The sequence below is a fragment of the Typopeltis vanoorti genome, chromosome 8, assembly GCF_054136105.1.
Source record: "Typopeltis vanoorti isolate ZY-2024b chromosome 8, IOZ_Tvanoo_1.0, whole genome shotgun sequence".
NCBI lineage: Eukaryota > Metazoa > Arthropoda > Arachnida > Uropygi > Thelyphonidae > Typopeltis > Typopeltis vanoorti.
In genome coordinates, this window is record NC_143556.1 from 126,500,065 (window position 1) to 126,526,207 (window position 26,143).

A 26,143-nucleotide genomic window follows, 5' to 3' on the forward strand; every position below is an offset into this window, starting at 1 on the left:
TTCTCAACACAGTCTCCATCGAGGTCTACACATTTGGTCCAGCGAGTTGCTAGTTTTTTCATTCCATCTAAAAAGTAGGATTTGTTAAATTTTGCAAAATAGTCATTCACAGCCTTGATGGCATCCTCATTCGAAGAAAATGTTTTCCCACTGAGCCAAATTTTTAAGTTTGGGAACAAGAAGTAGTCACACTGGACCAAGTCCGAAGAATACAGTGGATGTGGAACCAATTCAAACCTCAATTCGTGCAATTTTGCAATTGCCGATGTATGGAACGGTGCATTGTCTTGATGAAAGAACAGTTTTTCGTACACCAATCTTGGCCATTTTTTCTTCAGTTCTTCTTTTAAATGGTCCAACAATGAAGCATAATAGACTCCTGTTATTATCTTACCTTTTCCAAATAGCCTATCATGATAATTCCTTGGGTATCCCAAAAAACAGTGGTCATCACCTTCCAGCTCACAAAACGATCTTCGCTTCTTTTTTTTTTGGTGCTCTTTCATTGGACATTGTCCACTGTTTTGACTGCTGCTTGGATTCAGGTGTGTAGTGATGGATCCAAATTTCGTCCACAGTCACAAATCGACGCAAAACATACTGCGAATTGCAATTACACATAGCCAAACACTGCATTGAAATGTCTTTTCGCATGAGTTTTTGAACGAAAGTCAATAATCGTGGCTCCCATCATGCACACAGCTTTTTCATGCAGAATATTATACACCCATTCAATTGAGATACCTACAATCTCAGTAATTTCATGCACTTTCACTCGGCGGTCTTCCATAACGATACCATGGATTTCATCAATCATTTCCTTCACTGTGACCTCAGTTGGGTGTCCGGAGCAAGCTTCATCTTCGATGGACTTACAAACACGTTTAAACTCATTTATCCAAAAATAAATAGTCTTTAATTCTAGTACACGGTCCCCATGAACTGCATCTAACTCGGCTTTGATTTGCACAGCCATCCACTTCTTCAAATAAAAGTGCTTTATCATTGCACAAAATTCGTTTTTCTCCATTTTCATGAAAAGTGCAAACACGGCCATTTTAAATGTTTGCCAAATGAGAACTACACCTCGCACGTGGCTAAAATTTTGCCAGGGGTCATGAAAAAGATGATATGTGCTGATGCTGGTATGAATAAATGAGTTGTGTCACTGTCTATTGGAAATTTACCAAACTTTTCAAACAACCCTCATATATTATTTTGTTGTCAATTTTAATATATCTACCTGGATACTGAACGAACGAGGATGGGCTGGCAATTTGGTATTTAGCTGACCAATTGTATTCTTATTGATTAAACCAAAATAAAAAAAAATGATGGTACAACATGACAAAATTTCATGTCAGCTGGGGCATCGCCTGGTTAAACAAGCCCCCCCCCCCGTTGTTTTCGCCAGGGAACCAGGGCAAACAGCGAAAAGTCAGCTACTGGAAAAAATCTGAAAACACACTCCCGACTCAACATCACCAGAGTTAAAGATCGGTACTATCAACATAAGAAGCCTGAATGGCAAAAAAATTGAGCTAGTTGAGGGAATTAGATAAGTACCAGATCGACATAATAGGGGTTACTGAAACAAAAAAGACAAACTGGTGAGATCTTTCTGAGCAATAAATACAAAATGTTATATTCAGGCAAAGACAATCAAGGAAAAAAAGGAGTACCCATAGTATCCGACACAAAATACGAGGCTAATCTTCCTGAATGGCAGTCAGTCTCAAGTAATGTGGGCAAATATGAGAACAGGGAACTGAACAATGAGACTTATTTGTGCCTATGGTCCCACAGAAGGTTCTACTAAGGTAGAAGTGGAGGAATTTTTTGAGGCTTTAGAAAAAGCAACTGACACAATGAAAAAGGAAAAGTTGGTCCTTCTTCGGGATCTAAATAACAGAGTAGGAAGTGATTGTCAGACATACAAAAATGTTTTGGGAAAATTTGGAGAAAAGAGCAAAGCTAATAATAATGGCAAATACGTGTTGGATTTCTGCTCAGGACATGGACTGGTTATTACTAACACCATGTTCCAACATAAAAATGTGCACAAATTCACATGGAGAGAAGAGGCAAGGAATAAGAAAAGTCTCATTGACTGTGTTATTGTTGATAGTGATGTTTTCTCCCTGATGCAGGACACTAGAGTGTACAGAGGATTTGAAATTGGAAGTGATCACTATTTAGTCTTGAGCAGGATAAAATTGAATTTCATATTGAAAAGAATAACATGTAAGAAAGTTTCAAAGTGAATAAAAGTTGAGCAGCTCTCAGATGTGAACTGTAGACTAAAATACAAAGATTATTGAAGAAAAAATGAAAGAGTTTGAGAACAGGAATCAAACCTTGGAGATGCAGTGGCAAGCCTTGAAGAAAGCCCTGATTGATTCAGCTAGAGAGGCATGTGGTGAAGTTGTCTGCAAGGATAGAAAAATTAGAACTCCATGGTGTACATAGGAAGTTAAAGAGGCAGTGAAAAAAAAGAAAAAATCATATCAAAAGTTAATGGCAAATAAGTTAGCTTGTGCTCTTAGAGAATACAGAGACGAATGCAAGAATGCTAAATACTGTGTAAAACTAGCTAAACAAAAGTCATGGGTGGACTTTGGCAAAAACATAGAAAATAAATATCAAGAAGGTAGCAAAATATTCTGGATTTGTTGAAGAAGCTTTGGAGGAAAGAGTGCTGTAAATTAGAGATGATAAAGGTGACATGAAAACAGGAGAAAAAAGATATCCTTGAAGTATGGAGTAATTACTTTGAAAAACTGCAAAATGAAACAAGCAGTGATGACAGCACATTGGTAAAAAACACTGACCAGGCATGCAGTCAGGAATACATATCCATACTTGAAGTAGAAAAAGCCATCAAAGGCTTGAAATGTGGAAAGGCAGCAGGAGTAGATGATATTCGACAAGAAATGCTGAAGTATGGTGGTATAAGAGTCTTACAGTGGCTGCACTACATAGTTCAAAAAGCCTGGACAGAGGGACGAATTCCCAATGATTATAGTAGAGCTCTCATAGTACCCATATATAAAAAGAGAAATAAAACTGAAAGAGAATTACAGAGGTATTTTCGTACTGAGTGTTCCTGGGAAGATCTATGCAAGTATACTTGAGAAACAGTTGAGAAGAATTGTGCAAGAAAAGCTTGGTGAAGAACAAGCTGGATTCAGGCCAAATAGAGGCTGTCAGGATCAGATCTTCACTTTACGACAAATAGTCGAGAAAGCATGGGAATATAACAAAGATCTGTATTTAAGTTTTGTCGATTTTGAAAAGGCATATGACAAGGTGCCAAGAGAGAAGCTATTCAATACGCTGCAGTTATATGGTGTCAATGGGGCATTATATCAAGCAATACTTGGTCTTTATTTGAGTTGTAAGTCAGCAGTTAGAATTGAAGGAAGTACAGGAAGATGGTTTAATGTTAAATCTGGTGTCAGACAATAACGTACATTATCCCCTCTGTTATTCATTATCTATATGGATCACATTATGAAGGAAAGTGGTATTAAATATAATATCAAAATTGGAGATGTTAATGTCAGCTCTTTGCTGTATGCGGATGATGTTATACTTCTAAATAAATCTGCTACAAGTCTGAAAGATTCTCTGACTAAATTGAATAACTGTTGTAATAGATATAGTATGAAGATTAGCAATAAAATGACAAAGACAATGAAAATAGGCAGAATCATTGAAAATGCCAACTGTGTTGTGAATGGAGAACCTGTGGAACAAGAAAAACATTTCAGCTACTTAGGCACGATTTTTACTGAAGATGGTAAATTAAATATAGAAATAGACAACAGAATCAGCAAAGCTGGTATGGTGGGAAGTCAATTGAATAAATTCATATGGAATAAGAGAGAAATTAGTCGGAACACTAAATTAGCTGTATACAAGACAGTGTTCAAACCAGTTTTAACTTATGGATCTGAGAGCTGGGTCAGAAGTAAAGCACTTGACCAAAGACTAGAGACCACAAATATGAGAGTCCTGAGAAAGATTATAGGAGTGAACAGATGGCATCAATGGCAATATCATATTAAAAATGAGGATATTAGGAAAGAACTTGACATTGTCAGCATCCAGGAATGTGTTAGCAGTGCTAATCTCAGGTGGTATGGTCACTTAAACAGAATGGGCGAGAAAAGATTAGCAAAACAAGTGTTCTCTGCCAGGTTGGTAGCAAAACGACCCAGAGGAAGACCAAGATATAGGTGGATTGATAAGGTACAAAGTGCTTTAGACAACAGAAATATAAGATCTGATAATGTTGGAGTCTTGACAAGTAACAGACTGATTTGAAGGAAAATTGTAGATAGGAAGTTAGTAATGATGTAATTTTTTTCATGTAGTACTATCATATCCTGTATACCCCTAGAGGGTACATGGATATATGATGATGATAGTTACCACTGTAAACACAGAAGACATAATTATTCAGTATGGTGAAATAACCTTCGATGCTCATGTGATTACAACTTTAAAGTCCATTGAAGCAAAAGAGTGATAAATATCAATATTTCTCTTATCAACCTGAAACATATCTATGATATATTACTGTGTTGTCCATTTTCTCTGCATTTTCAAAGCTTTCTTTAAGCAAACTTACCTTCATATTCAATATCCTCACTGGATGATAAAAAATAAATAATATTAGCAATATTGCTAGAACAGAAGTCAAACATGATTTGAGATGCAAATATGTGGTTTGCCTTTGTGATCAACAGTTTAATGGCTCACCCAGCATATCACCATTACAGAACCTCTTGCCACATGATGCAGCAAAAAGTGCGAATCTATAAATAAACCATCTTATTGGGTAAGCAAGTTAACAAAATTCTTTCTGCAACTGTACTGAGCAGACAAGCTATCACTAAAATAATCATTTTTAATAATTATTTTTCTTTTTAAGCATTCATTCATATTTATTTTTTACTCTCCTATTTGCTTGTGGGATGTGGCACAACACTCGTGAGCCTTAAAATTGCCATGATAGATGTACTAAATATGCTGAAAGACACAAGAAAAAAAAAAGTGATTTTCTTCATTTTCAAAAGGCTATCTAGGATGAAGGGATGAAAACAACAGAATGGATCCATCAATATCTCATAAAATTTTGAAATTTTTATTTGACCATGCCCAACATGACTTTTTTGAACATCAAAGTCAGCTGTTTTTAATTTTTTGCAATTTTTTTTTTAAAGAATGGCTTCAATTAAGGTAATTTGAGGCACACATATTTTACTACATGTATGCATAAAAGACAAAAAAAATTTGACTTCTCCATTCAACCTAATGCCTTCAGAGTAGAATACATCAGGGTTTCCCAAATTGTGTTCCGTGGAAAGTGAATAAGTGTTCCATGATGTCAGTGACCAAGCCATGTATTTTTAAACATGGAAGTGAATCGGGAAAGGGAATACCGCTGTTTATGACCGGTCATAAACAGCGGTATTCATTATTTCAACAAGATTTCATTAGTCCAGTGATTGATAACTGAAGGAAATAACACTGGTCACTAACATTTGTTTTGCAAATGTTAGTGACCAATCAGAAAGGAAGCATAAGGAAAATTTTTCCACTGAAATTGAAGATCAAGGTAGTCTGCATCCGGTTCTGAAATCTAGTAATACTGAATACTTTCTTTGCAAGTTCATATTGTAGGATAAAAGTGCTTGTTTTGAAACCGTAGTGCAGTGATTTTTCAAAAGTAATAGGCCTACAGATTTAAATTTTAATATGAATAAGAGACAAGGGACTTTGTTTAATTTTGGTGTTAAGAAATCTCTTATTGAAGGTGTTTGTGATGCAACAGATAGTGATTCATCCACCTCCAGCCTACAAAGCTCTCTAGGATGTACAAAAGGAGGGGAAAACTACCAGCACACAGGAGAAAAAGTCTGCATTCACTCGTAAGTACTTATAATATTATAAATTTTTAGTGATCAGAATGGAATATGTCAATGAAAATCAGCACAAATTAATTTAATGATGTTGGCCTGAGGAAACTGCAATATGCAACAAGATTTCATTAGTCCAGTGATTGATAACTGATTTAAATGTAATTTTATATTTGTCAGCATGTCACACCATATACATAAGTTTATTAATACTCTTTATGATTATGCCATAATTAATTATTAATACATTACAAAATAACCAAGGTGTTCCATGAAAATTTCAGGATTTGTGAAGTGATCCATCGTAAGAAAAATCTGGAAAACGCTGGAATACATAATGCAGGAGGGGGACCAGGAACTAGGTGACCACCATTTTGAAAAAAATTAGTTTATCTCAAAATGCAAATAAGAAATTATGAAGTACAACCCTGAACATTCAGACTGCAATTTAAAAATCAGTAACTGGACAATATGAAATTAAGCTGTGAATAACTTTTTAACTCTCAAAAATTGTAAAAATTCTCTGCATCTACCAAATCCAAATAATGACATAATTAATATGATGCCACCAATGGGGGGTTGTCTTCCTTATGAAGATAGGATAACTAAACAGCTCACCTGCATCAAAATACAAAATTATGTTTCACATATGTATCACCCAATCACATATCACCACCTGATTGGCAGCCTGGAAGTCCCGATCTGAATCTGTTGGATTTACTTCATTACTAACTTCAAATTGTGATTGGAGCTTGAGAGACAGTCAGCAAGAAATGATGCTCCAGCATCTCCAGCTTAAAGATGGATTTTGAGTGAGCAGTGGTAGCATTTCCATTGGGGACATTTTGAACATTGAATGCTGCTGCTATATGCACATTATACACGTGGTTTGTATGTGCTGAAAGATGTAACTGATTTATGATAGATTAAAGGTGCACGGTTCAAGTTAAAGCGGCATTTATGTCTAGACTAGGTATATAAATGTTGGAAGTTTTTCCACTTTGTTATACTATAAATTAAATATGCCAAGAAATTATATTCTTGGTTTAATCCTTTATCTAAGTGTAAGCAAACAAAGTTTGCACATGAAGTAATTTCAGGACTGGGCAACTCATATATAGAAGCTAATGACTTACTTGCCTCAGTATCCCATAATGCAAAGCAAATATCCTTACGGACATATACAATGCTATGCATTATGGGAAGGGTAACTACCCAGAGGCGGTTTCGACCTTTATCGAAAAATGTTGAGAGAAAGATGTTGAAAGATTTTTACCTTGGTTTTATTTCCAATAAAACACAAATCAACTACACACATTAACGAAATGCGAGTGGTTGAAAGAGTATTCTCTTTAGAACCAAGGTAAAAAAACTTTCAACATCTTTCTCTCATCTAGAGATTTTTTATTAATAAGGTCTAGCGCCTTCTGGCTACTTATGAGATACATAAGACTTCTGCATTACTTCAACCTTGGTATCTCCTGGGTCTGGCTCCCACTGATGAGATCTCAGTAAAGGTTGAAACCAGTCTGGGTAGTGTGGCCCTTCCCAGTATGTATAGTATCTGAAAGGGTATGTGCTTTGCATTATGGGATACATACTAAGGCAAGTGATGTGAAGTCATCATCATCATCATCAAATTCCTGCCATGTACCCTCGAGGGGTGTACAGGATATGATAGTACATCATTACTAACTTCTGATCTACAATTTTCCTCCAAATCGGTCTGTTACCTGTCAAGACTCCAACATTATCAGATCTTATATTCCTATCTTCTTAGGCACTTTTTACCGTATCAATCCACCTAATCTTCCTATGTTTTCCTCTGTGTCTTTTCCCTGCCAACCTGGCAGAGAACACTTGTTTTGCTAATGCGAAGTCATTAGCCTCTATATCCAAGTAGCTCAGACATGAATATATTTCACGTGCAAAACATTGTTTTGCTTCCTTGGTTAAGAATTAAAACCAGTTATATAATTTCTTAGTATCTTTTAATATATAATAGAACCAAGGTAAAAAACTTTCTTATTATGAAATGTGAGTACCAAGTGTCACATTCTATAAGAAGAGTGGTTAATAGTAATCCCATTCAGAGCATGTTCAAACTTACAGTACATTAGTAGCATGTATGGAGAGAAAGGTGAAAAGAGAGAAGAATCTTGTTCACATTGGATTTGAAGCCATGCAAACTATACTCTTTAGGAAACACATGAGAAGGAAAACTTCCAAAAGATAACAGTAGAAGGAATAAATAAATATGAAGAAACATTTGTTCTGTGAGTTTGAAATTCATCTGCTGAAGGGATGGTGAATACGTGCTTCACACATTTAACATATTTAAAAGAGTAAGGGAATTACTGATGCTAATTCTGATTAAGAGTGTCCATGTAAATGTAGTAGAAAATACAAACAAATACAAACAACAAATCAATATAATTTGCTCTTTTCTGTAGAGTCAAGTAGATGGATTAGTGATTTATAGAGTGAACAGTTGGAGTTCTTATGCAAAGCGTTCTTACCTAAAAAGGAAAAGAGAAAACTTTTTTCTTTGGATGCTGATGAGGCAATACTTGTAATATGTTTATACCAAAAGAGATTTCAGCTTGAGCATACCCAAAAGACAAGATGAAAAGGATTCTTTTTTTCATCTAGTCTTGCTTTTTGTTCTTTTTACTTTTATTTCATCAAGAAATAAATCAAGATTGAGTTTAACTAGCACTGATATTAATGACGTTATCAGAACTCCAATGAAAAACTGTTTGGAGATTAGAATCTAATATCATATTGTAAGGATATCAGCTATTTAGCAATATCAGATTATCTTACTTTTTTTTTAATTTTAATGATAGCTAACCTTGAATAAATAAACAAATTAAAAGAATAAGTTTTTGTTTTTTTATGTATGGAAATATTTCACTAAATGTATAATGCTGAAGCTTTATTTCATTTAATTAGTAATTTCTTTCGCAATGTTTTCTATAAAAGAAATCATTACATAGCCATGGCATAATTATGATATTTATTGGTATCCAACTTGTAAATAAAACTCACCTGAAATATAGTTTCATTTCTGTAACTTGAAAAACTTGAAAAGAGAGAAAACACACTGACCTTTCTGATTTTCAATCCATTGAATAACTGTATCCTTGTTCACAGAACAGGCAATGATTTTGCTTTTGTTTCACTGCCAGGTTACCATGCCAAGCAGCAGTGAGCTTGAATAAAGTTTCCACCTCCAAATAGGAAGTTTCACTTGATGTGAGACAAAGAGAGAGAGAGAGAGAGGGGGGGGGGGGTTGGTTGGTTGATTTATGGTCTATTGGAACAAGGACAGCAAAGGTCACACTGTGCCCTAGCAAATGTTGCAGCAGTACAGAAAGTATTAATAAATAGTCAGAAAGAGATAAATAAGTAAATAATATGTATGTACAAAACTTAAGTTAAGCATGGCAGTATCCACATATAAATAATATTTATGATCAAATGTGTTTGTATAAATAAATTCCTTGCAAAATGTTAAAAACATCATGTAATTTGTATCACATCTGCCTGAATGCATATGCTTCTGCCAGAGGGTAAAAATTTCATTCCTATCTCGTGTGAAGAGCTGGCACTCCACTAGAATATAACAAATGGTGAGATGTGCATTTTTCACATATAGGTAAGTAATCAGCCCTCAGTAAATAAGAATGTGTAAGATGACTGTGATCTATGCAAAGACTAGCAAGAACTCTCTCTCTCTCTGTTCTGTTTCTGTGTTGACTTAATTTCAGCCTTAATATCATATAATCTGTTTGTCAGTACTAACTGCCATGATGACCATATTGGACAAATAGCTTTCATCTTATAAACTGTCTATAATCTGGATGTGATAATGTCAAGCAGTACATAAAAAAAAATATAAGCTGAACTAGCAGCTGCAACTACTGTCACATTTCCCTTAACTGCAATGTGGCTGGGAATCCAACATGACTTAATATATGAAAATTAAGGGTCTTCATTTTGTACAACAGTTGTAAAACTCACGAAGCACTGGAAGTGGATAATACACAGGAGAGACAGCCTGTAAAGACCACAATTAGTCTGTATAAATTACACACTTTCAGTAGTGGTTTTCTTTTTTATATGTACAAGTGCAAGTTGAATGGAATGCAACTCTGCAATGTAGTGGGATCTGAATGGATATAAATGTAGATGTAGTTTCTAAATAATTAATTAATTTGTAATTTTATCTGTTTTTTTTTTTCCACTAGAGGTCATGCCAGTAGAATAACCGAGATCAAATCATTGTTTCTTTAGCTTACTGTGGGAAATGTAACTCAGCATGTCCTTGTATATTTGTATATACTCCAGATGATGACCTTAATATGAAGGTCAAAACGTCGAGAAATTAAAATACTTATTTATAAGATGGTTGTAAAGTCCATAATTTCTAAAATGAATGCTGATCACCATGCAACACTAAAAGAAAGGCTGTCATATCTCTAGTCTGTGTCAAACTTTTTTCCATATCAAAGATACCAGATGCTATCCCAGATATTCTTGTTTCAAGAATGCATCTCTTATACGTGTTTCTTGTTTCTAAAAAAGTCCAAAGGTGTGTGATGTTTATGAAATCCACATATTAGAGAGAAGAACATTACTTTCTAAATGTCAGAGAATTCTGGCATTAACTATTTTCCCTAATATTTTACAGACAGCTGGTCAAAGCACTAAAATGATAATAGTTTGCTAGTGTTAGATCCTTTCCTGATTTTCGGGTTAGTAATAATAATTAAATTATCCAAAAAATCTGGAAACTCTTCCTCTGTAACTATTCTGTTATATAGCAAGAAAAGCAGATTAATAAGGAAGATAATGGAAGATGTTTTATCACCTCATAATGGATGCCATCAGGACATACTGCATTCGGGTAAGACAGTAAAAGAAATAACTTGAAATAACAGAAAGTTCCTTTTAGATATGTTGAGCAGCAAACATGTTCTAATTAAATGTTATAAACATGGAGATGAATCTTTTAATGCACAAAGATAAGTTAGAAGTTTCCAGAATAAAAACAGGGAACTTTAAAATTATCTTTCTTTTGGTTTTGTGAACAGCCTGTTGTAATTTCCATAGTGTTTGAAGAGAACAAGATCTGTTGTTTTTATGCTTTACACTTTTGATCAAGGAACTCTAGGTAATAAGATGATGTTACTGATGTTTCAGCAAAATTCTCCCAGAGAGTGTTGGCAAAAGTGCATCCATTATGTTCAAGGATGGAGAACAGGTGAGACATATATCTACCTTTCTTTTTTTGAACTTTATCCCACACTTTAGGAAGTTTTTGGTATTGAGATCGCATTGTAATATAAGGAGTTTATTAAAAATAAACAATTAAAACCCGACAAGTTTCGTGTCTCATAAGACTTGCATCATCAGGCAGGGGTAACAGTACATAAAAGTTTTACACGATAAAAGCCTTTTAACAATTACACATATTAGATGTTGAAAGTTTATTTTTCACTTAGTCAGACTATAATAAATTTAGTTTAATCCTTTATCCAAGTGTGTGCAAACAAATTTTGCACCTGAAAGCATCTTCAGGACTGAGGTAAAGTGGTACAACACCGGGCAACTCATTGCAAAGGTGGAGCAAGCCACCAACAATCCTATCTCAGTATCTCCCTTAATGCAAAACACATCTCCTTGCAGATATGTACAATGTTATGCATTAAGGAAAGGGCCGCTACCCAGACTAGTTTCGACCTTTATTGAGGTCTCTTCAGTGGGAGCCAGGCCCAAGTGGAGATACCAAGCAGAAGCATTAGCAAGGTCATCTCCTCCTATAGGAGCTGCCAAACAGTGTACCACCTTTTTATTAAATTACTCTGGATTTAGAGAAAGATATTAAAAGTTTATTTTTCACTTGGTCAGACTATAATAAATTTAGTTTAATCCTTTATCCAAGTGTGTGCAAACAAAGTTTGCACCTGAGAGTATCTTCAGGACTGGGGTAAAGTGGTACAACACTGGGCAACTCCTTGCAAAGGTGGAGCAAGCTACCAACAATCCTATCTCAGTATCTCCCATAATGCATTGGCAGCTCCTATAGGAGGAGATGACCTTGCTAATGCTTCTGCCTGGTATCTCCACTTGGGCCTGGCTCCCACTGAAGAGACCTTGATAAAGGTCGAAACTAGTCTGGGTAATGGCCCTTCCCTTAATGCATAGCATTATACATATCTGCAAGGAGATGTGTTTTGCATTATGGGAGATACTGAGATAGGATTGTTGGTAGCTTGCTCCACCTTTGCAAGGAGTTGCTCAGTGTTGTACCACTTTACCCCAGTCCTGAAGTTACTTTCAGGTGCAAACTTTGTTTGCACACACTTGGATAAAGGATTAAACTAAATTTATTACACATATTAGATGTTTTTGATAACTTCACAACTGTTAAATAATTGATAAACCAGAATACAAATAAATTCGTTACTGTATGTATGTTGGAACATTGCTAGTTCTTGCTATCACATTGTGGTATCATGTTTGGTATATCCTAGGTCTGTGGAAGTTAAATATTTAGCCTTGATTTTTATTGCATTGTGTAGGGATCCTAAGCATTTGTGTGGTGTCTTTAAATTTTCATGTGAAACAGTTATCATCAATATATGACATTTTTGTTTGTTGCAAGAGAACCTGATAGCCAGTAGTACTTGTGTGGAATGCCAGGCTTGATTTATGCTTTCTTCTTTTTTTGACATCTTTTACATGTTCAGACATGCAGATCTCTCCAGACCTTTCTGCCTGGCCTACATAACAAATGCCACAAGAGTAATGAATCTCAGAGACACCTGGTTTTTCATGGGCTGATGTGGGGATTTTCATGGATAGGAATCTTGATCTTTTTTGTAAAGGTAAAAAAAGACACTTTTATGTTTCTTGCAGAGATGCAACCACTTTGTCCGTGATGGTGATCATGCTGCCTTATATCATTTTTGATGTAAGGCAGCGTGATTGCATTCGTGAAATCTTGTTTAAGGAAAGGAGTTAAAGGAGATGTATTCGCAATTTAAATGTGAGGAAACAGAACCTCACAATTTAAAAGTTGTAATTATGCCTATTTTTGCAATGGATGGTGGTGTAAAGCATCATTTAAAAATTTTCCCATTGTAGCAAGTTTTCTGTATACGGAGAAGGATAACTTTTTTACCTCTTCATTTACTTCGACAAGGACATCAAGGAAATGTAATCTTTTGTGCTGTTCTAGTTCAACAGTGAATTTTATATTGGGATGCAAGTTGTTCAGATTATGGATCTGAACAACTTGCATCCAAGAAAAGGAATCTGCAATCTAGGAAGATTGCAGATTCCTTTTCCAATTTGTGCTATGATGTCTACTTTTGGAATGTTCTGTGGAGATAAGGCAAAATTAAAACCTTTCATTAGGAGATTTTTTTCCATTTTTGACAATACTCTGGAAGAAAGATTAATCGCAACTTTACATTGATCTAGATTTTTCTTTTTCTCGTTGAAGCAAGTTAAACTTCCTTATTAAATTCTTATGATTTGCAACGGCTGTAGCTTGTTGTCTGATTTCAACCAGTTTGAAAATGAATTATTATTATTCAATTCACCTTTTATAATTAATATTGAAAATGCTGACGAAGAATTACAAATGGAAGTAATTGAACTCCAGTGCAATACTGAAGTAAAAAATAAATATAATGAATTTGGCATACCAAATTTTTATAACTACCTCGGCAGTAAATATCCCAAATATAAAATATATTGTGCAAAAATGTTGTCAATCTTTGGAAGCATCTATGTATGTGAGCAATTATTTTCAATTTTTAAACTTAATAAGTCAAAGTTCTGCTCACGGATAAAAGATTCTAGATTAAATGCAATACTTCATATTGCAACACAAAACGAAAAAGCAGATATTGACATGTTAGTACAGAGGAAAAGATGTCAGGTTTCAGGATGAAAATCAAATTAAAAAAATCACTCATCGATAAAAATCTTTATTTTTCCAAGTCAAAATTATGTATTTAAATAATTTTCTTAAAGTATGAATAAAATGTAATTGAACTTATATTTTCTAAACTTGTTATATTTTTAAAATTTAAAAATAAAAATGGTTATAAACTTAAATGGTGGTGTAACTGTTTACATAAGTCGTAAAGGCTCGGCAACAAAGGGGCCTTTGTTAGAGCCTTTCTTTTTTTAGTTTATGTTTTGGTTCAGAGAATAATACTGAATATGGCCCACATCAAATATACATCTAATTGGTTAGCCCCTTTTCTGCGTTTGAGTTCGAGACCAGTGCTTTAGACCATAGGCATTCGCCGTGAGTTTCTAGATATACAGGTAGGTTTCTGTGGTTAAGCAGTTCTGGATGAGCTGATCTTTCAAAGATTATCTAAACAACTGGCATCCCAATATAAAATTCACTATTGAACTAGAACAGCAAAAAAATAACATTTCCTTGATATTCTTGTTGAAGTAAATGAAGAGAAAAAAAGATTATCCTTCTCCGTATACAGAAAACCTACCACAATGAGAAGATTTTTAAATGTCACTTCACACCACCATCCATTGCAAAAGATAGGCATAATTAAAATTTTATAAGACACACAATATATCAAGCACACCAATTAAAAGGAATGAAGAACTGCACTACCTGAAACAGAACCACACACTTAATGGCTTTGAATTCAAGCTGATCACAAAAATTCTTAATATATCTCCTGCAACTTTCTTACTTAAACAAGATTTCAAGAATGCATTCACATTGCCTTACATCAAAATTGTCGTGGACAAAGTGGCTGAGTGCTCTGCGAGTACAACATAAAAATGGCTTTTTTTTACCTTTACAAATAATATCAAGATTCCTATATCCACCAAAATCTCTACATCACCCCTTGAAAAAACCAGGCATCTATGAGATTCATTGCTCTTGTGGTATTTGTTATGTGGGCCAGACAAGAAGGTCAGGTGAGATCTGCATGTCTGAACATGTAAAAGACGTCGAAGAAAGAAGAGAGCATAAATCAGGCCTGGCATTTCATACAACCACTACTGACCATCAAGTACTCTGACAACAAAAAAAAATGTCATATATTGATAACTGGTTCACAAGAAAATTTAAAGAAACCTCACAAACACTTAGGATCCCTACACAATGAAATAAAAATCAAGGCTTAATTTTACATCAAGTATGGTCTACTTTCATCAAAGATTTAACTGCCACAGACCTAGGATATAGCACACATGATACCACAGAATGTGATAGCAAGAACTAGGAATGTTTCAATACAGTAACGAATTTGAAATACTGATTGCTGTGTGATCAGTATTTCATCATGATTTACAGAAAAGTGAAAATTGGCTGGATGTGTTGCGAACTGCAATTATAGCAGCTTGCACAATACCCTGTGTCACATGATTCTTTGCTTTGCCACCATCACAGAATCAAATTCTTCTAGGGAGGAGAGGATGAGTCAGTCATCTTGCTTGATTTTCCATCTTGATATCTGTGATATAGTACATGGTTACAAATGAAAACAAGTAAATATCACAGGGAAGTGATCCAACACAAAACTTGCTATCATCAGTTTCTCACTTAAATGTTGGGAGAAGAAAGTGCTGGCATTGGTTAATGGTCTACTGGTGCAAGTACAGCAAAGGTCATTCCTCAGTAAACCAAAGGTCACAGCAGTACTCAAGGTAATAATAAACAGGAATAAAGAAATAAATTAGTAAATAACATGTTATGTACAAAAGGCAACTTTTAAAAAAATTAGTTAAGCAATTCATTATCAACACATGAATAGAATTTATAATCAAATGTGTTTTTATAAACTAATTCTTTGTAAAACGTTAAGCATTTCATGCATTTTTTGTCTGAGTCTGATAAGATCTGCCTGTATGTTGTTCAGCCAGATAAGTAAAAATTTCATTCCTTTCTTGTGTGAGCTGCTGGCCCTCCATCGAAAGTGATAAATGGTCAGACACATATTGTATTCATTATTCATACAAAACTGGCCCATCAGCTCTCAGTAAATAAAAACGTGTAAGATGATTGTGACCCATGGAGCCTCACAAACAACTTCCTATCTTTTGTTTGTAGGTTGACTATGAAAACAAGTAATTATCCAATGGCATGACTGGGCATTGGATAATTAGCTTTAGATCGAGAAGCACTCACAATCATAAAGTTCTGGTATGTCAAAATTATCAGATGGTGGAATAGACGTAGGGTTGTGAGATGCTTTTGATGTTTTCTTAACTGCCAACTATTCAGCATAAGAGGATTGCAGGACAAGTATGGTGGTGGTGGCAGTGGCTAACTTCCTCTTTGCATCCTGATGTAATATGTTCTGTTTTTATCTTTTGTATTTTTTTTTTTCAATTCTTCCACCACTGACATGCACAAGGAAATAGGGAAAGGGGTATGATAAGGGGATAACTTGATGGAAGGTATATGGTTGTCCACAAGCAGAGGCGTAGTGAGGCTATAGTTAATGTGGTCCCAGCCATAGGTGCAAAAATTGAGATTTTTAAAGTTTTTTTTTTTTAGAATGGCGCAATTTTCTTTCCTGGCCATAGGCATTAAAATTCCTCACGACACCTATGTCCACAAGGATGGTAACTCCTCCTCCATTCCCTTGTCCTGTCTTGCAAAATGGCTACATTTTGTAATGCCATATCATCATTAGTGTTCAGGTATGTTTCGTGAACAAAGTAAAGACACAGTGATTTATACTTCTGCAAGAGAGTCTTGATATCATCAATATTTTGACAGAATCCATGACAATTCCATTATACACCCTCTGTCTAAAAAGAAACCGAATTTTTCGAAAATAGAAGAAACTAGTGGCACCACCTGTTTTATCTTTTTGTTGTCAAAAGCGGCAGCCTTCATCAGTGTTGTGTCAACTGTTTATGACATTTGTTTCATTAGAAGCCGAGTTATAGTGCCAAGAGTGACAGTATGTTTTGACGAATGGTCGGAAAATGAGTTTTAAACAGAGAGCTGCGATTGACTTTTGTGTTAAACTTGTTAAAAGTTTTACCGAAATGCATCAAATTCTTCAAAAAGCATATGGTGATGAATGCATACCCCGTACTCAAGTTTACGAGTGGTTTAAGCGATTTCAAAGTGGTCGTGAGATGCTTGAGAATGACGAAAATCTGGGCCGTCCAAAAAATGGACTGAGCGAAGTTAACATCTAAAAAGTACGTGATTTCATTAAAGAAAACCCGAAATCATCCATGTGATTGATTGAAGATGAATTGGGGAGTTCAAAATTAATTGTGCACAACATTTTGACTGAGAGTTTCGGCCTCCGTAAATTGAATTCGCGATTTGTTTCCCACAAGTTGACCGAATCAAAAAACATATCGAATTGCATACTGCAAGGACCTCATTAAAACTGCTCGTAAGGATCGTTACGAGTTTAAAAGGAAGTTTGAAATGATCGTTACTGGTGACAAAATGTGTGTTTTGAGTATGAGCCTGAAACAAAGTGCCAGAGTGCTGAGTGGAGACCACCAGAAGAGGGGCATCTGAAAAAAAATCGCTTAGAGAAGTCAAAAGTAAAGACAATGCTGATTTGTTTCTATGATTCCAAGGGCATAATCCACAAAGAATTTGTTCCACCTGGCCAAACAGTCAATGATGAGTTTTATCTCAAAGTTTTGAAGCGATTGATAGCGAGAATTTGTCACGTACAGCATTAATATCATGACGACCGACTGTTCGTCAAAACACACTGCCACTATAACTCGGCTTCTAATGAAATAAATGTCATAAACAGTTGATACAACACTAATGAAGGTTGCCGCTTTCGACAACAAAAAGATACAACAGGTGGCACCACTAGTTTCTTCTATTTTTGAAAAGTTCAGTTCATTTTTGGACAGAGGGTGTAGAAATATGTTTATTTTTGGTGGTATCATTTGGCTTCCAATGTTGTATGTTCTTATTTTCATTGGTCTTGGATTTTTCTTTCTGGATAATTGTTGATGGCCAGTGTCCATTTCTCCTTTCTCAGGAAAAATATTCAATATATCATCAAACTGGACTCCCTCTATGGCACTCGGTATATTAATTTTTTTTTATCTTCTTGTGTGGGAATTTAGATATTCATCCTATGTATGAATAGGTCTGGGAGGAATGTTTTTGATTTTGATCCTCTGTATTGTGCATTCTTAAATTAGTGGATCCTGTAGTGGGAGCACTTTTGGCATGTCCTCTTGAGTAAGCCCATATTAATTTTTCACTATAATGAGAAGCAAGTAAATCATACCACTCAGGGATGTTGCAACTGTGAACAGATGCCTTCTGAACGTAAGAGGGTTTACCACTAGTGTTGCTACTTTTGTGATACGCTGCTTCCTTGCCTCTTGATAGGAGGCTTTGCTCAGTTTTTCATTTTTTGCATCTCCTTTTCATCCTTCCATCTTTGGCATGCTTCGGAGTATGTTGGGTGACCTCCTTCACAATTAAGGCATTTTGGTTGTTTTGCTCTTAGTCTGTTTTCATGGCCTTTACCATCACATCAGGTACAGATGACAATGACAGGAACTTTCAGAATAACCACACTTTTGACATTTAAAACAACACAAATGATTTGCGATGTAGAGTCTAACTGGGCAGCTTAGACAGCCTGCTTACACAGATGTTGGTGGTTTAGGTATGCTGAAAGTAATTATGATACAAGGCACATTCAGAAAGTAAAGTCCGATCAAGAATTTAAAAATACTTCTAAAGAAAAAAAGTTTTATCATACGCTAAAATACCTACATATATACTTTATTTTTTCCCACAGTTGCCATTGACTTTGAGATATTTTTGATATTGTGGCACCAGCTTCATACCTGCATCAAAAAAAAAGTCTGCCACTAGTGAGTTCAACCATTGAGTCACACTGTTCTTCAGTTCCTCATCTTCTTCAAAGTACTGAGATGGGAGCCATTGCTTCATATGAAGGAACAAGAGGTAGTCACTGGGCATGAGGTTGGGACTGTAAGGTGGTCGAAAAGTTTCCACCCAAACTTCTGAATTTGCTGGACAGGTCGAGCTACAGTGTGAACTCATGCATTGTCATGCAAAAGCACAATCCCTGATGACAGTATTCCTTGTCTTTTGTTCTAAGTTGCTCATTTGAAATTCTTCAGTGTTTCACAATATGCATCAGCATTATTTGTGGTTCCTCACTGAAGAAAATCGATGAACAAGAGCCCTTTTTCATCCCAGTGGACAGTGGCCATCATTTATTTTGACTGACAATACTGTAGATTTTTCTTGCTTTCAGAGATGATGAATGGCACCACTACATTGATTGTTGTTTTGACTCGACATTTGGGTATGAAATCCACATTTTGTCACCATTCATGATACGAGAAAAAGTTCATCTGCTTCATTTTCATAACACTCCAAAAATTTTTGTGCTGATTCTACTCGTTGCTGTTTATGTACATTGGGTCAGCATTTCTGGGACCCATCTGGCACAAAATTTCTTATATCCAGCTTTTCTGTCATAAATTCATGAACGACTGAGCAGGAAACTTCCAGGAATTCAAAAGAAAGTTCCATAATTATGAAACACAATTCTCACGTTCACTCTTTCCACCAAATCATCTGTCACCACACTTGGTCAGCCAATGACCAAATGTGGTGACAGATGATTTGGTGTCAACCCTTCTTTAAACACATAACGCCATTGCTTAACCTTACTGTCACTCATTACATTAGGGCCCCATAAACTTTACACAGTCATCAATGAATTTCTGCAGCACTATTGTTTCTGCCAATAAAAACCATATCACACCACAAACTTCACAACTAGCAGATTATTTTTTTATCATAGCACTGACTATAAATTATCTGCAGAAGACAACAAACGATAATGTGACAAAAAGCAAAATTATCAAGAGCTAGCTAATGAGTCACTCTATGCTATCACAGCCAAGAGGCCCCAGCTCAAGATATTTATGCCTCTAAATAAAAAAGTTTGAAGTTTAGTGGGGGAGGGGGGGGGGTGACTAATTGGTATTCTCCCAATACATTTTGCACAAAGTAGTTTTTCTGATTGTGTCGCTGTTGCTGCTTCAATGACATTGTTACCTAAACAGAGTTTCTTGATTGATTTTGGACATCCTGCCTAACCCATACAAACCTTGCTGGATGAAGAAGGGTAATTGAAGAATAGTTTACTAACTAGCACCATTACTGATAAGTCCCCTCCACCACAAACAGGTGCCTCACATGGAGAGGCTGCATGGGAGAAAAAAATCAATACTAGACTGTGGTCTGAATTGTCTAGAGGACAAAATACTAAAAAAAGAGGTAACATCTTCTGGAATGGATATTCTTCGGTTGAGTGTAATATTAAAAAGGTTTATATGTTTGGTGTTGTCTCTGATGTTTTCTGCTTCTTTATTTTGTTTTCGGTTGATTCTGCAATGATTCTGAATATGACTGGTGCTTATATTGAGGGATCCTGATAACATTGAGGATGAAAAATTACTCATCCTAAAACGGAGAATATTTTAGTGCCACAGCTCTCCCCTCAACATGAAAAAATCACATGTATGACCATCTCCAATGAGCAATGACTGCTCTCAGAGTGGAACAGCAGGGCTACTCTTAACACATAACAACACCACAGCAAGCTTTGAGCTCTGTCATCAGATAATGGTGGTAAAAGACTAACTGCAATAACACTGGTCCTTGCAGGCAAGCCAAGTGATCCTGCCCAGGCCATTCAGGACCACCCATTCTGCTGAAGTAGAGGCCAAAGTAGTGTGAAACTACCAAGATCCACCTTTCTGGTTGTCCACCAGTTGCATTCCACCACAAACACAAAGAAAAAGCATTCAATCACAGTGATGGTGGTCTGAAAAACAGGATAGTAAAAAATGCAGAGAAATAGAGTGAGGAATACAGGAAGGAAAAGCATAAAAAAAGAATATGAGTGATAAGGGCCCCTAAGTCCCCTTGACCACAAACAGGTGCCTCGAATGGAGGGGTTGCACGGGAAAAGAAATCAATATTAGAATGTCAGAACTGCCTAGAGAACAAACAATACTACACTTTAAGGCAAAGAGCTAGAGAATGGTTAGATTACCAGGTATTCTGATAGGTATGTCAAAAATATGCATAAGAGCAGCATGATAGTGAAATTTGAGTTTCTGTTAGCAGAATGGAGATAAAAATCAACAGACATCCCATGGGGCAAGGTGCATCGTGCCATATAACCAGTCACATGTTTGTAGCCAGTATCAATTGGAGAAATATGATGCTCCATGTCAGTGCAACTGTGTCCGAGTAAGATGGCTATGAGAAGGAAACTAACTGAGTTTAAAAGAGGCATTGTGACAGGTTGCCATGTTGCATGCCTATCTTGTTCCGTAAACTGTTGACAAATTGGGCCATCTCAGGTCAACAATCAGTGATATGATATGAGATGGAAACTCTGGAAGTCAACTGCAAGTGCTACCCACCACACTCACCAAACATGACCATAGAGTGCTATGCAGAATAATATGTAAAAACTGCCATTTGTCGGCCAATATGTTGAACGCAGAGTTTTGAGCATCAAATGGAACAAATCTGCACAAAAAACATTCAGAACCAAGGCTCACAACATGGATTTCCATGGTAGGACTGCAACATGCAAGTCCCACATTAACTGAACCAACATGCAGCATCGTCTTCAGTAGTGCAAACAATGTGTACAGTAGGATGTAGAAGCTTGGAAAGCTGTGTTATGGATTGATGAATCATGCTACACCCTGTAATGAATAGATGGGCATGTGTGGCAGATGCCTAGCAAAAATCCCTAGCCAGAGTGCATAACTCCAAACATGAAATTTGGAAGTGACAATGTGATGGTATGATCCAGATTTTCCTGGTTTAGCTTCGGACATCTTTTGTGGTGCCATGAACACTGAACTCCGAGAGGTATCTGAACATTCTGGACAATGCAATGCTTTCTACTTTATGGTGTTTCTACAGAACTGACCATTGTGTCTTTCAGCAAGACAATGCACTGTGTCAAAAGGTTACTGCAGTAATTGCATGGTTTGTGGGCATTAACATCACCACACTTGACTATCCTCCACAGAGGAATGATCTCAACCCTATCAAACATCTGTGGGATGAAATGGAGTATTGGGTAAGGTCAAGGAACGTCCACCCAACAGTCCAGGACCTCTTACATGCCTACAGGAAGAATGGTCCAAAATTCCCACTGATTGCTATCATACACTGTGGAAAGTTTGTCCTGCAGGATTGCTGCAGTCATCACAGCAAAAGGAGATCCTACATCTTATTAATGTGGATGCTATGGCTGTTTGGTCCTCACACTATGGTGGCCCTTTACTTCTTTCCAAGCAGTGTGAAGGAAATCTGGATAGCTTGGAAAATTTGGTTTATATCTGCATGTAATCTACCCTTTGCTTGTTTTTTGTTGATTTGAATTGAAACTGGGAGTGATACAGAATATACAGTATTGGATTTCTTACCAAGTTATATGTATTGGAATTTCACATAACTCTTCTGCAAATTTTGGTTTCAGTGGTGCTCTCAACATACTACTATCTGAACTCCAAGGCACAATTGGCAAAATAGTGGCATGGTTATTTGCTCGCTGTCCTGTAGGCCTCCTAAAGCAGTACTGGCTTCAGTCCAATATACTATTCAGTTGCAGGTATGCAGAATAACCATCTTAAAACTGTATTAGTGAAAATAAGTAGCATTCAGTATTTCTATGATGCAATAATTCATAATGTAATTTCATAATGTCTGAAATAAATCTGAAAACATCACTCATATTTAATGCTGGAAGGTAGGAAGGGGAAAAAAAAAGTAATCAGGACTTAATCAACATGGTTTTTGGACACTGAGATATTACACCCATAGTTTTGCATTTTTTCTGAGGAATTACAGGTACCACACCTTAACTCCTGCTAGTAGTTCACTCCTAGATAGTTCCTCTAATCTTATGGCCTAATGCCTGCTGGCTAATGGGATACCAATGTATAGGTAGAGAATTTGATTGCTGCAGAGCAACCAGACACCACTTAAGTTTAGAATGCCCAACATAGTGGTGGCAAGAATATCAGTGTTTTAGCCCTACGCATTGTGATCATACAATCTAATTGGTATCACCCAGAAGAATGTATCCAGTCCCCTTTAAAGCCCCACGGGATATCTTATACAGAATAATGAAAAATCCAGCTTATCATCATTTTAATAGCAGCGAGGATAAACCTAACACCAAACTAGACATTGTGACCATACAATCTACTTGGCATCCCTAAGAAAAATCTCTTCCCCTTGAAGAGCAAAACAGGATATCTTATACAGAATAACAAAAAAATACAGCTCATCATTTTAATAACAGAAAGGATAAACCTAAGACTAAACGTGATCAACTATAATGTCAAACTATAACAATATCCAAACCATCTGATTTGAATACAATTGTAACCACATCATTAAGCTGTCCAATGCTATTCCAATCAACAAGGACTTCTTAACAAACAGCTAAGCCATATTGCTAATGTACATTTAATAACATTCAGTTTTATGAATAGCAAAGAAAGAGTAATTAAATCAAAGTATAAAGAAAACATAATTCAAAATTGTCCATATGTTAAACAAAGCCAGTACTCTAGGAATAAATGATAATCAAATCTGATATGGTTATATTATTACCTGTTCAAATTTGTCTTTTACCTGTCGAAAATGCTGAACAAGGATATCTACAGATTTTTGTATGTCTTCTACCAGTCCTTAAAAAAAAATTTTAAATAAAATTTTAAAATAAAGTTTAACATTAATATCATAAATCAAGTACAAGAATTAAACAACATATAATTAAAAAAATACTCAATCTAAATGCATAGCATTACCTATGATATAAAGAGGAAACCACACACACACACACACACACGCACGCAGATAATAAAAACTAATAAAAACTTGTTCATATTCAATCATCCACCAGCTCAAGTTGGGAGAGAAGGATGGTTTCTTTTCACTAATCCACACTTAACACAATTTACTTATATTCCATACCAGATATATGATATATTAGTAAACAGTAAAAAATATTCTGAATGGTAGTGATTAGTTGAATATGAATACCATGTGATACACCATATTGATATCTGAGACAGAAAGAAGCCAAAAGAAACTTAATGTGGAAAGGCACTTTGAACAGATGATATTCAACCTGTAATTCTGAATGGTGAGTACAAAAGTTTTACAGTAGCTTCACTGCATAACCATACATCTTAGTTACAAGTCAAATCCTAAATGGTTGGAGGTTAATTTATATATACATATAATTAATAACCGAGGTGTCCCATATATATATATATGGACTACATAGTTCACATGGTACTTCACTATGTGGATAATCATGCATTCCACATGTATATATACAGGGCTCAAAAAATACATCACCCATGCAGAGTAAATTTTGCCAGCTGGCAAGTGTTGCATATTGGACAGAACAGAATTTAGTTATCTTTTATTAAATAATTTTTTAATTTATTAAATAAACTTTCTAAACAAAATCCTTTTTTTTTATTTAACTTTAATAAAATACAGAATATGCAAGTAACATTAAGGGCAATTCTAGTAACAAAAATTAATCTAAGAAATTATATTTTCAAAAAGTTATTTTTATTGATTTTCCTATTCTTATTATCGACTTCTTGAAAACGTTTTCACAAAAAGAAAATATTCTCCAAACAATGATACAGAACCACTAATCACTTTATGAACTCCTACTGACTTGGTAAGACGATATTAAAAAATTAGGGGGAGGGGGGGATCCTTGGCTGAGTGTATTGTTTTCTAGGATTTTGCATAATTAACTCCAATTATCACCTAGCCAAGAAACTAGCACTGACACTGAAGGAGTTGGAAAGTCAATCCAACGCCAAATGCTTCATAAACAAAACTGACAACATAGTATCTGACAAAAAGATTTATTACTCAGTTTTGATGTATCTGCCCATTTCACAAATTTCACTTCCAATTCTTCTTTTACAGGACAGATATCTCCCCAATAATACAGCCCTCTCTATCCATATACTACATTTTGGTTATTTCATGAGGGAAAATAATTTAACTACAAAAAAGAAGGTACAGTCATGTGCTCATCACTATTTCCTCCTATTGCCAATTTTTAAATGAAAACTTTAACAACATGCTCTAAATTACATTGCTTTAAAACCCAAAGTTTGGCTAAGATATGGTGATGATGTTTTCATTATCTGATCCACAAAGCCGCCAAACTTAGACTCCTTCCTAGTTTTCCCTTTCAATCATTTCCAACCATAGGTGACTTTGTAGGCAGTGCCCACAAAGTATTCCTGGTGAGATTTTTACAGAGTAGTTCACCACTGCTTTCTCCAACCCCAACCCCCAGTTTTATCTGGGCTTTGGACCAGCATATGACTGGAACATATTCACGACTGTAATCCACTTGTGTTCACGGGACCGGTTTGCCTGTTCTGGGGGACAAAAAACCCAAGTTTCCAGGTGAAAAAACCCCCTACCTCCATATGAGACTGGCTAATTCACCTTTAGTTGAAAGAGACCAGATAAAGGTTCCTCACATCACTGACGGGAAGACTCCTTCCTCACCCAACCAAATAAATAACATAAATGCATACCAATTTCTGGATACAATGTCACATCTTTTCTTGAGCAGCCTATCTTTCCCTGTTTGCCATAAGCCTACACAATACATAAACCCTTACCCCCATCAACACACTAAAAAACAGGGCTATCAAAAAAGATGCTCCAAGGAACAAGTGTTTCAGCAGGAATTAAGTACTCATTCATTTCTTTAAAAATCAAAAATAAAAATTAGAAATGAGAATAGCCATTTATTGTGGAAAAAAAAACTTCACAAGACTGCACCTAAAAATAAACTCCTAGATTACAATAAAACTGCATCCATTCCATAATATTTCAAAATTTCCAAAATAAACAGAATTTTACACAAATACATTTGCAATCTTTAAACTTCTTGCAAAATTAAAGAACTTATTCAACTCCTCCAAGAATCCACTTCCTTCCTTGTCCCACTTGAGCATATAGCATCTAATGCACCTGTAACTTGCCTATTATGAGTGACTGATAAATGCAGTATTAACAAAAGTTTATAAATTGACTGGATCTGGGATAGACACATGACTAT

General features: G+C 35.7%; 1 protein-coding gene across 2 annotated transcripts in view; it reads right to left on the bottom strand.

Annotated features, from left to right (window-relative positions):
• The window catches only part of LOC150104338 (uncharacterized), a 248,033-nt gene that overhangs the window by 18,293 nt on the left and 203,597 nt on the right, over positions 1–26,143 (bottom strand). For both annotated transcript variants that reach the window (XM_090396303.1, XM_090396302.1), the window contains exon 6: positions 23,641–23,717. In XM_090396303.1, the coding sequence (XP_090252429.1) occupies positions 23,641–23,717 (77 nt within the window). The remainder of the gene's footprint in view (positions 1–23,640; positions 23,718–26,143) is intronic.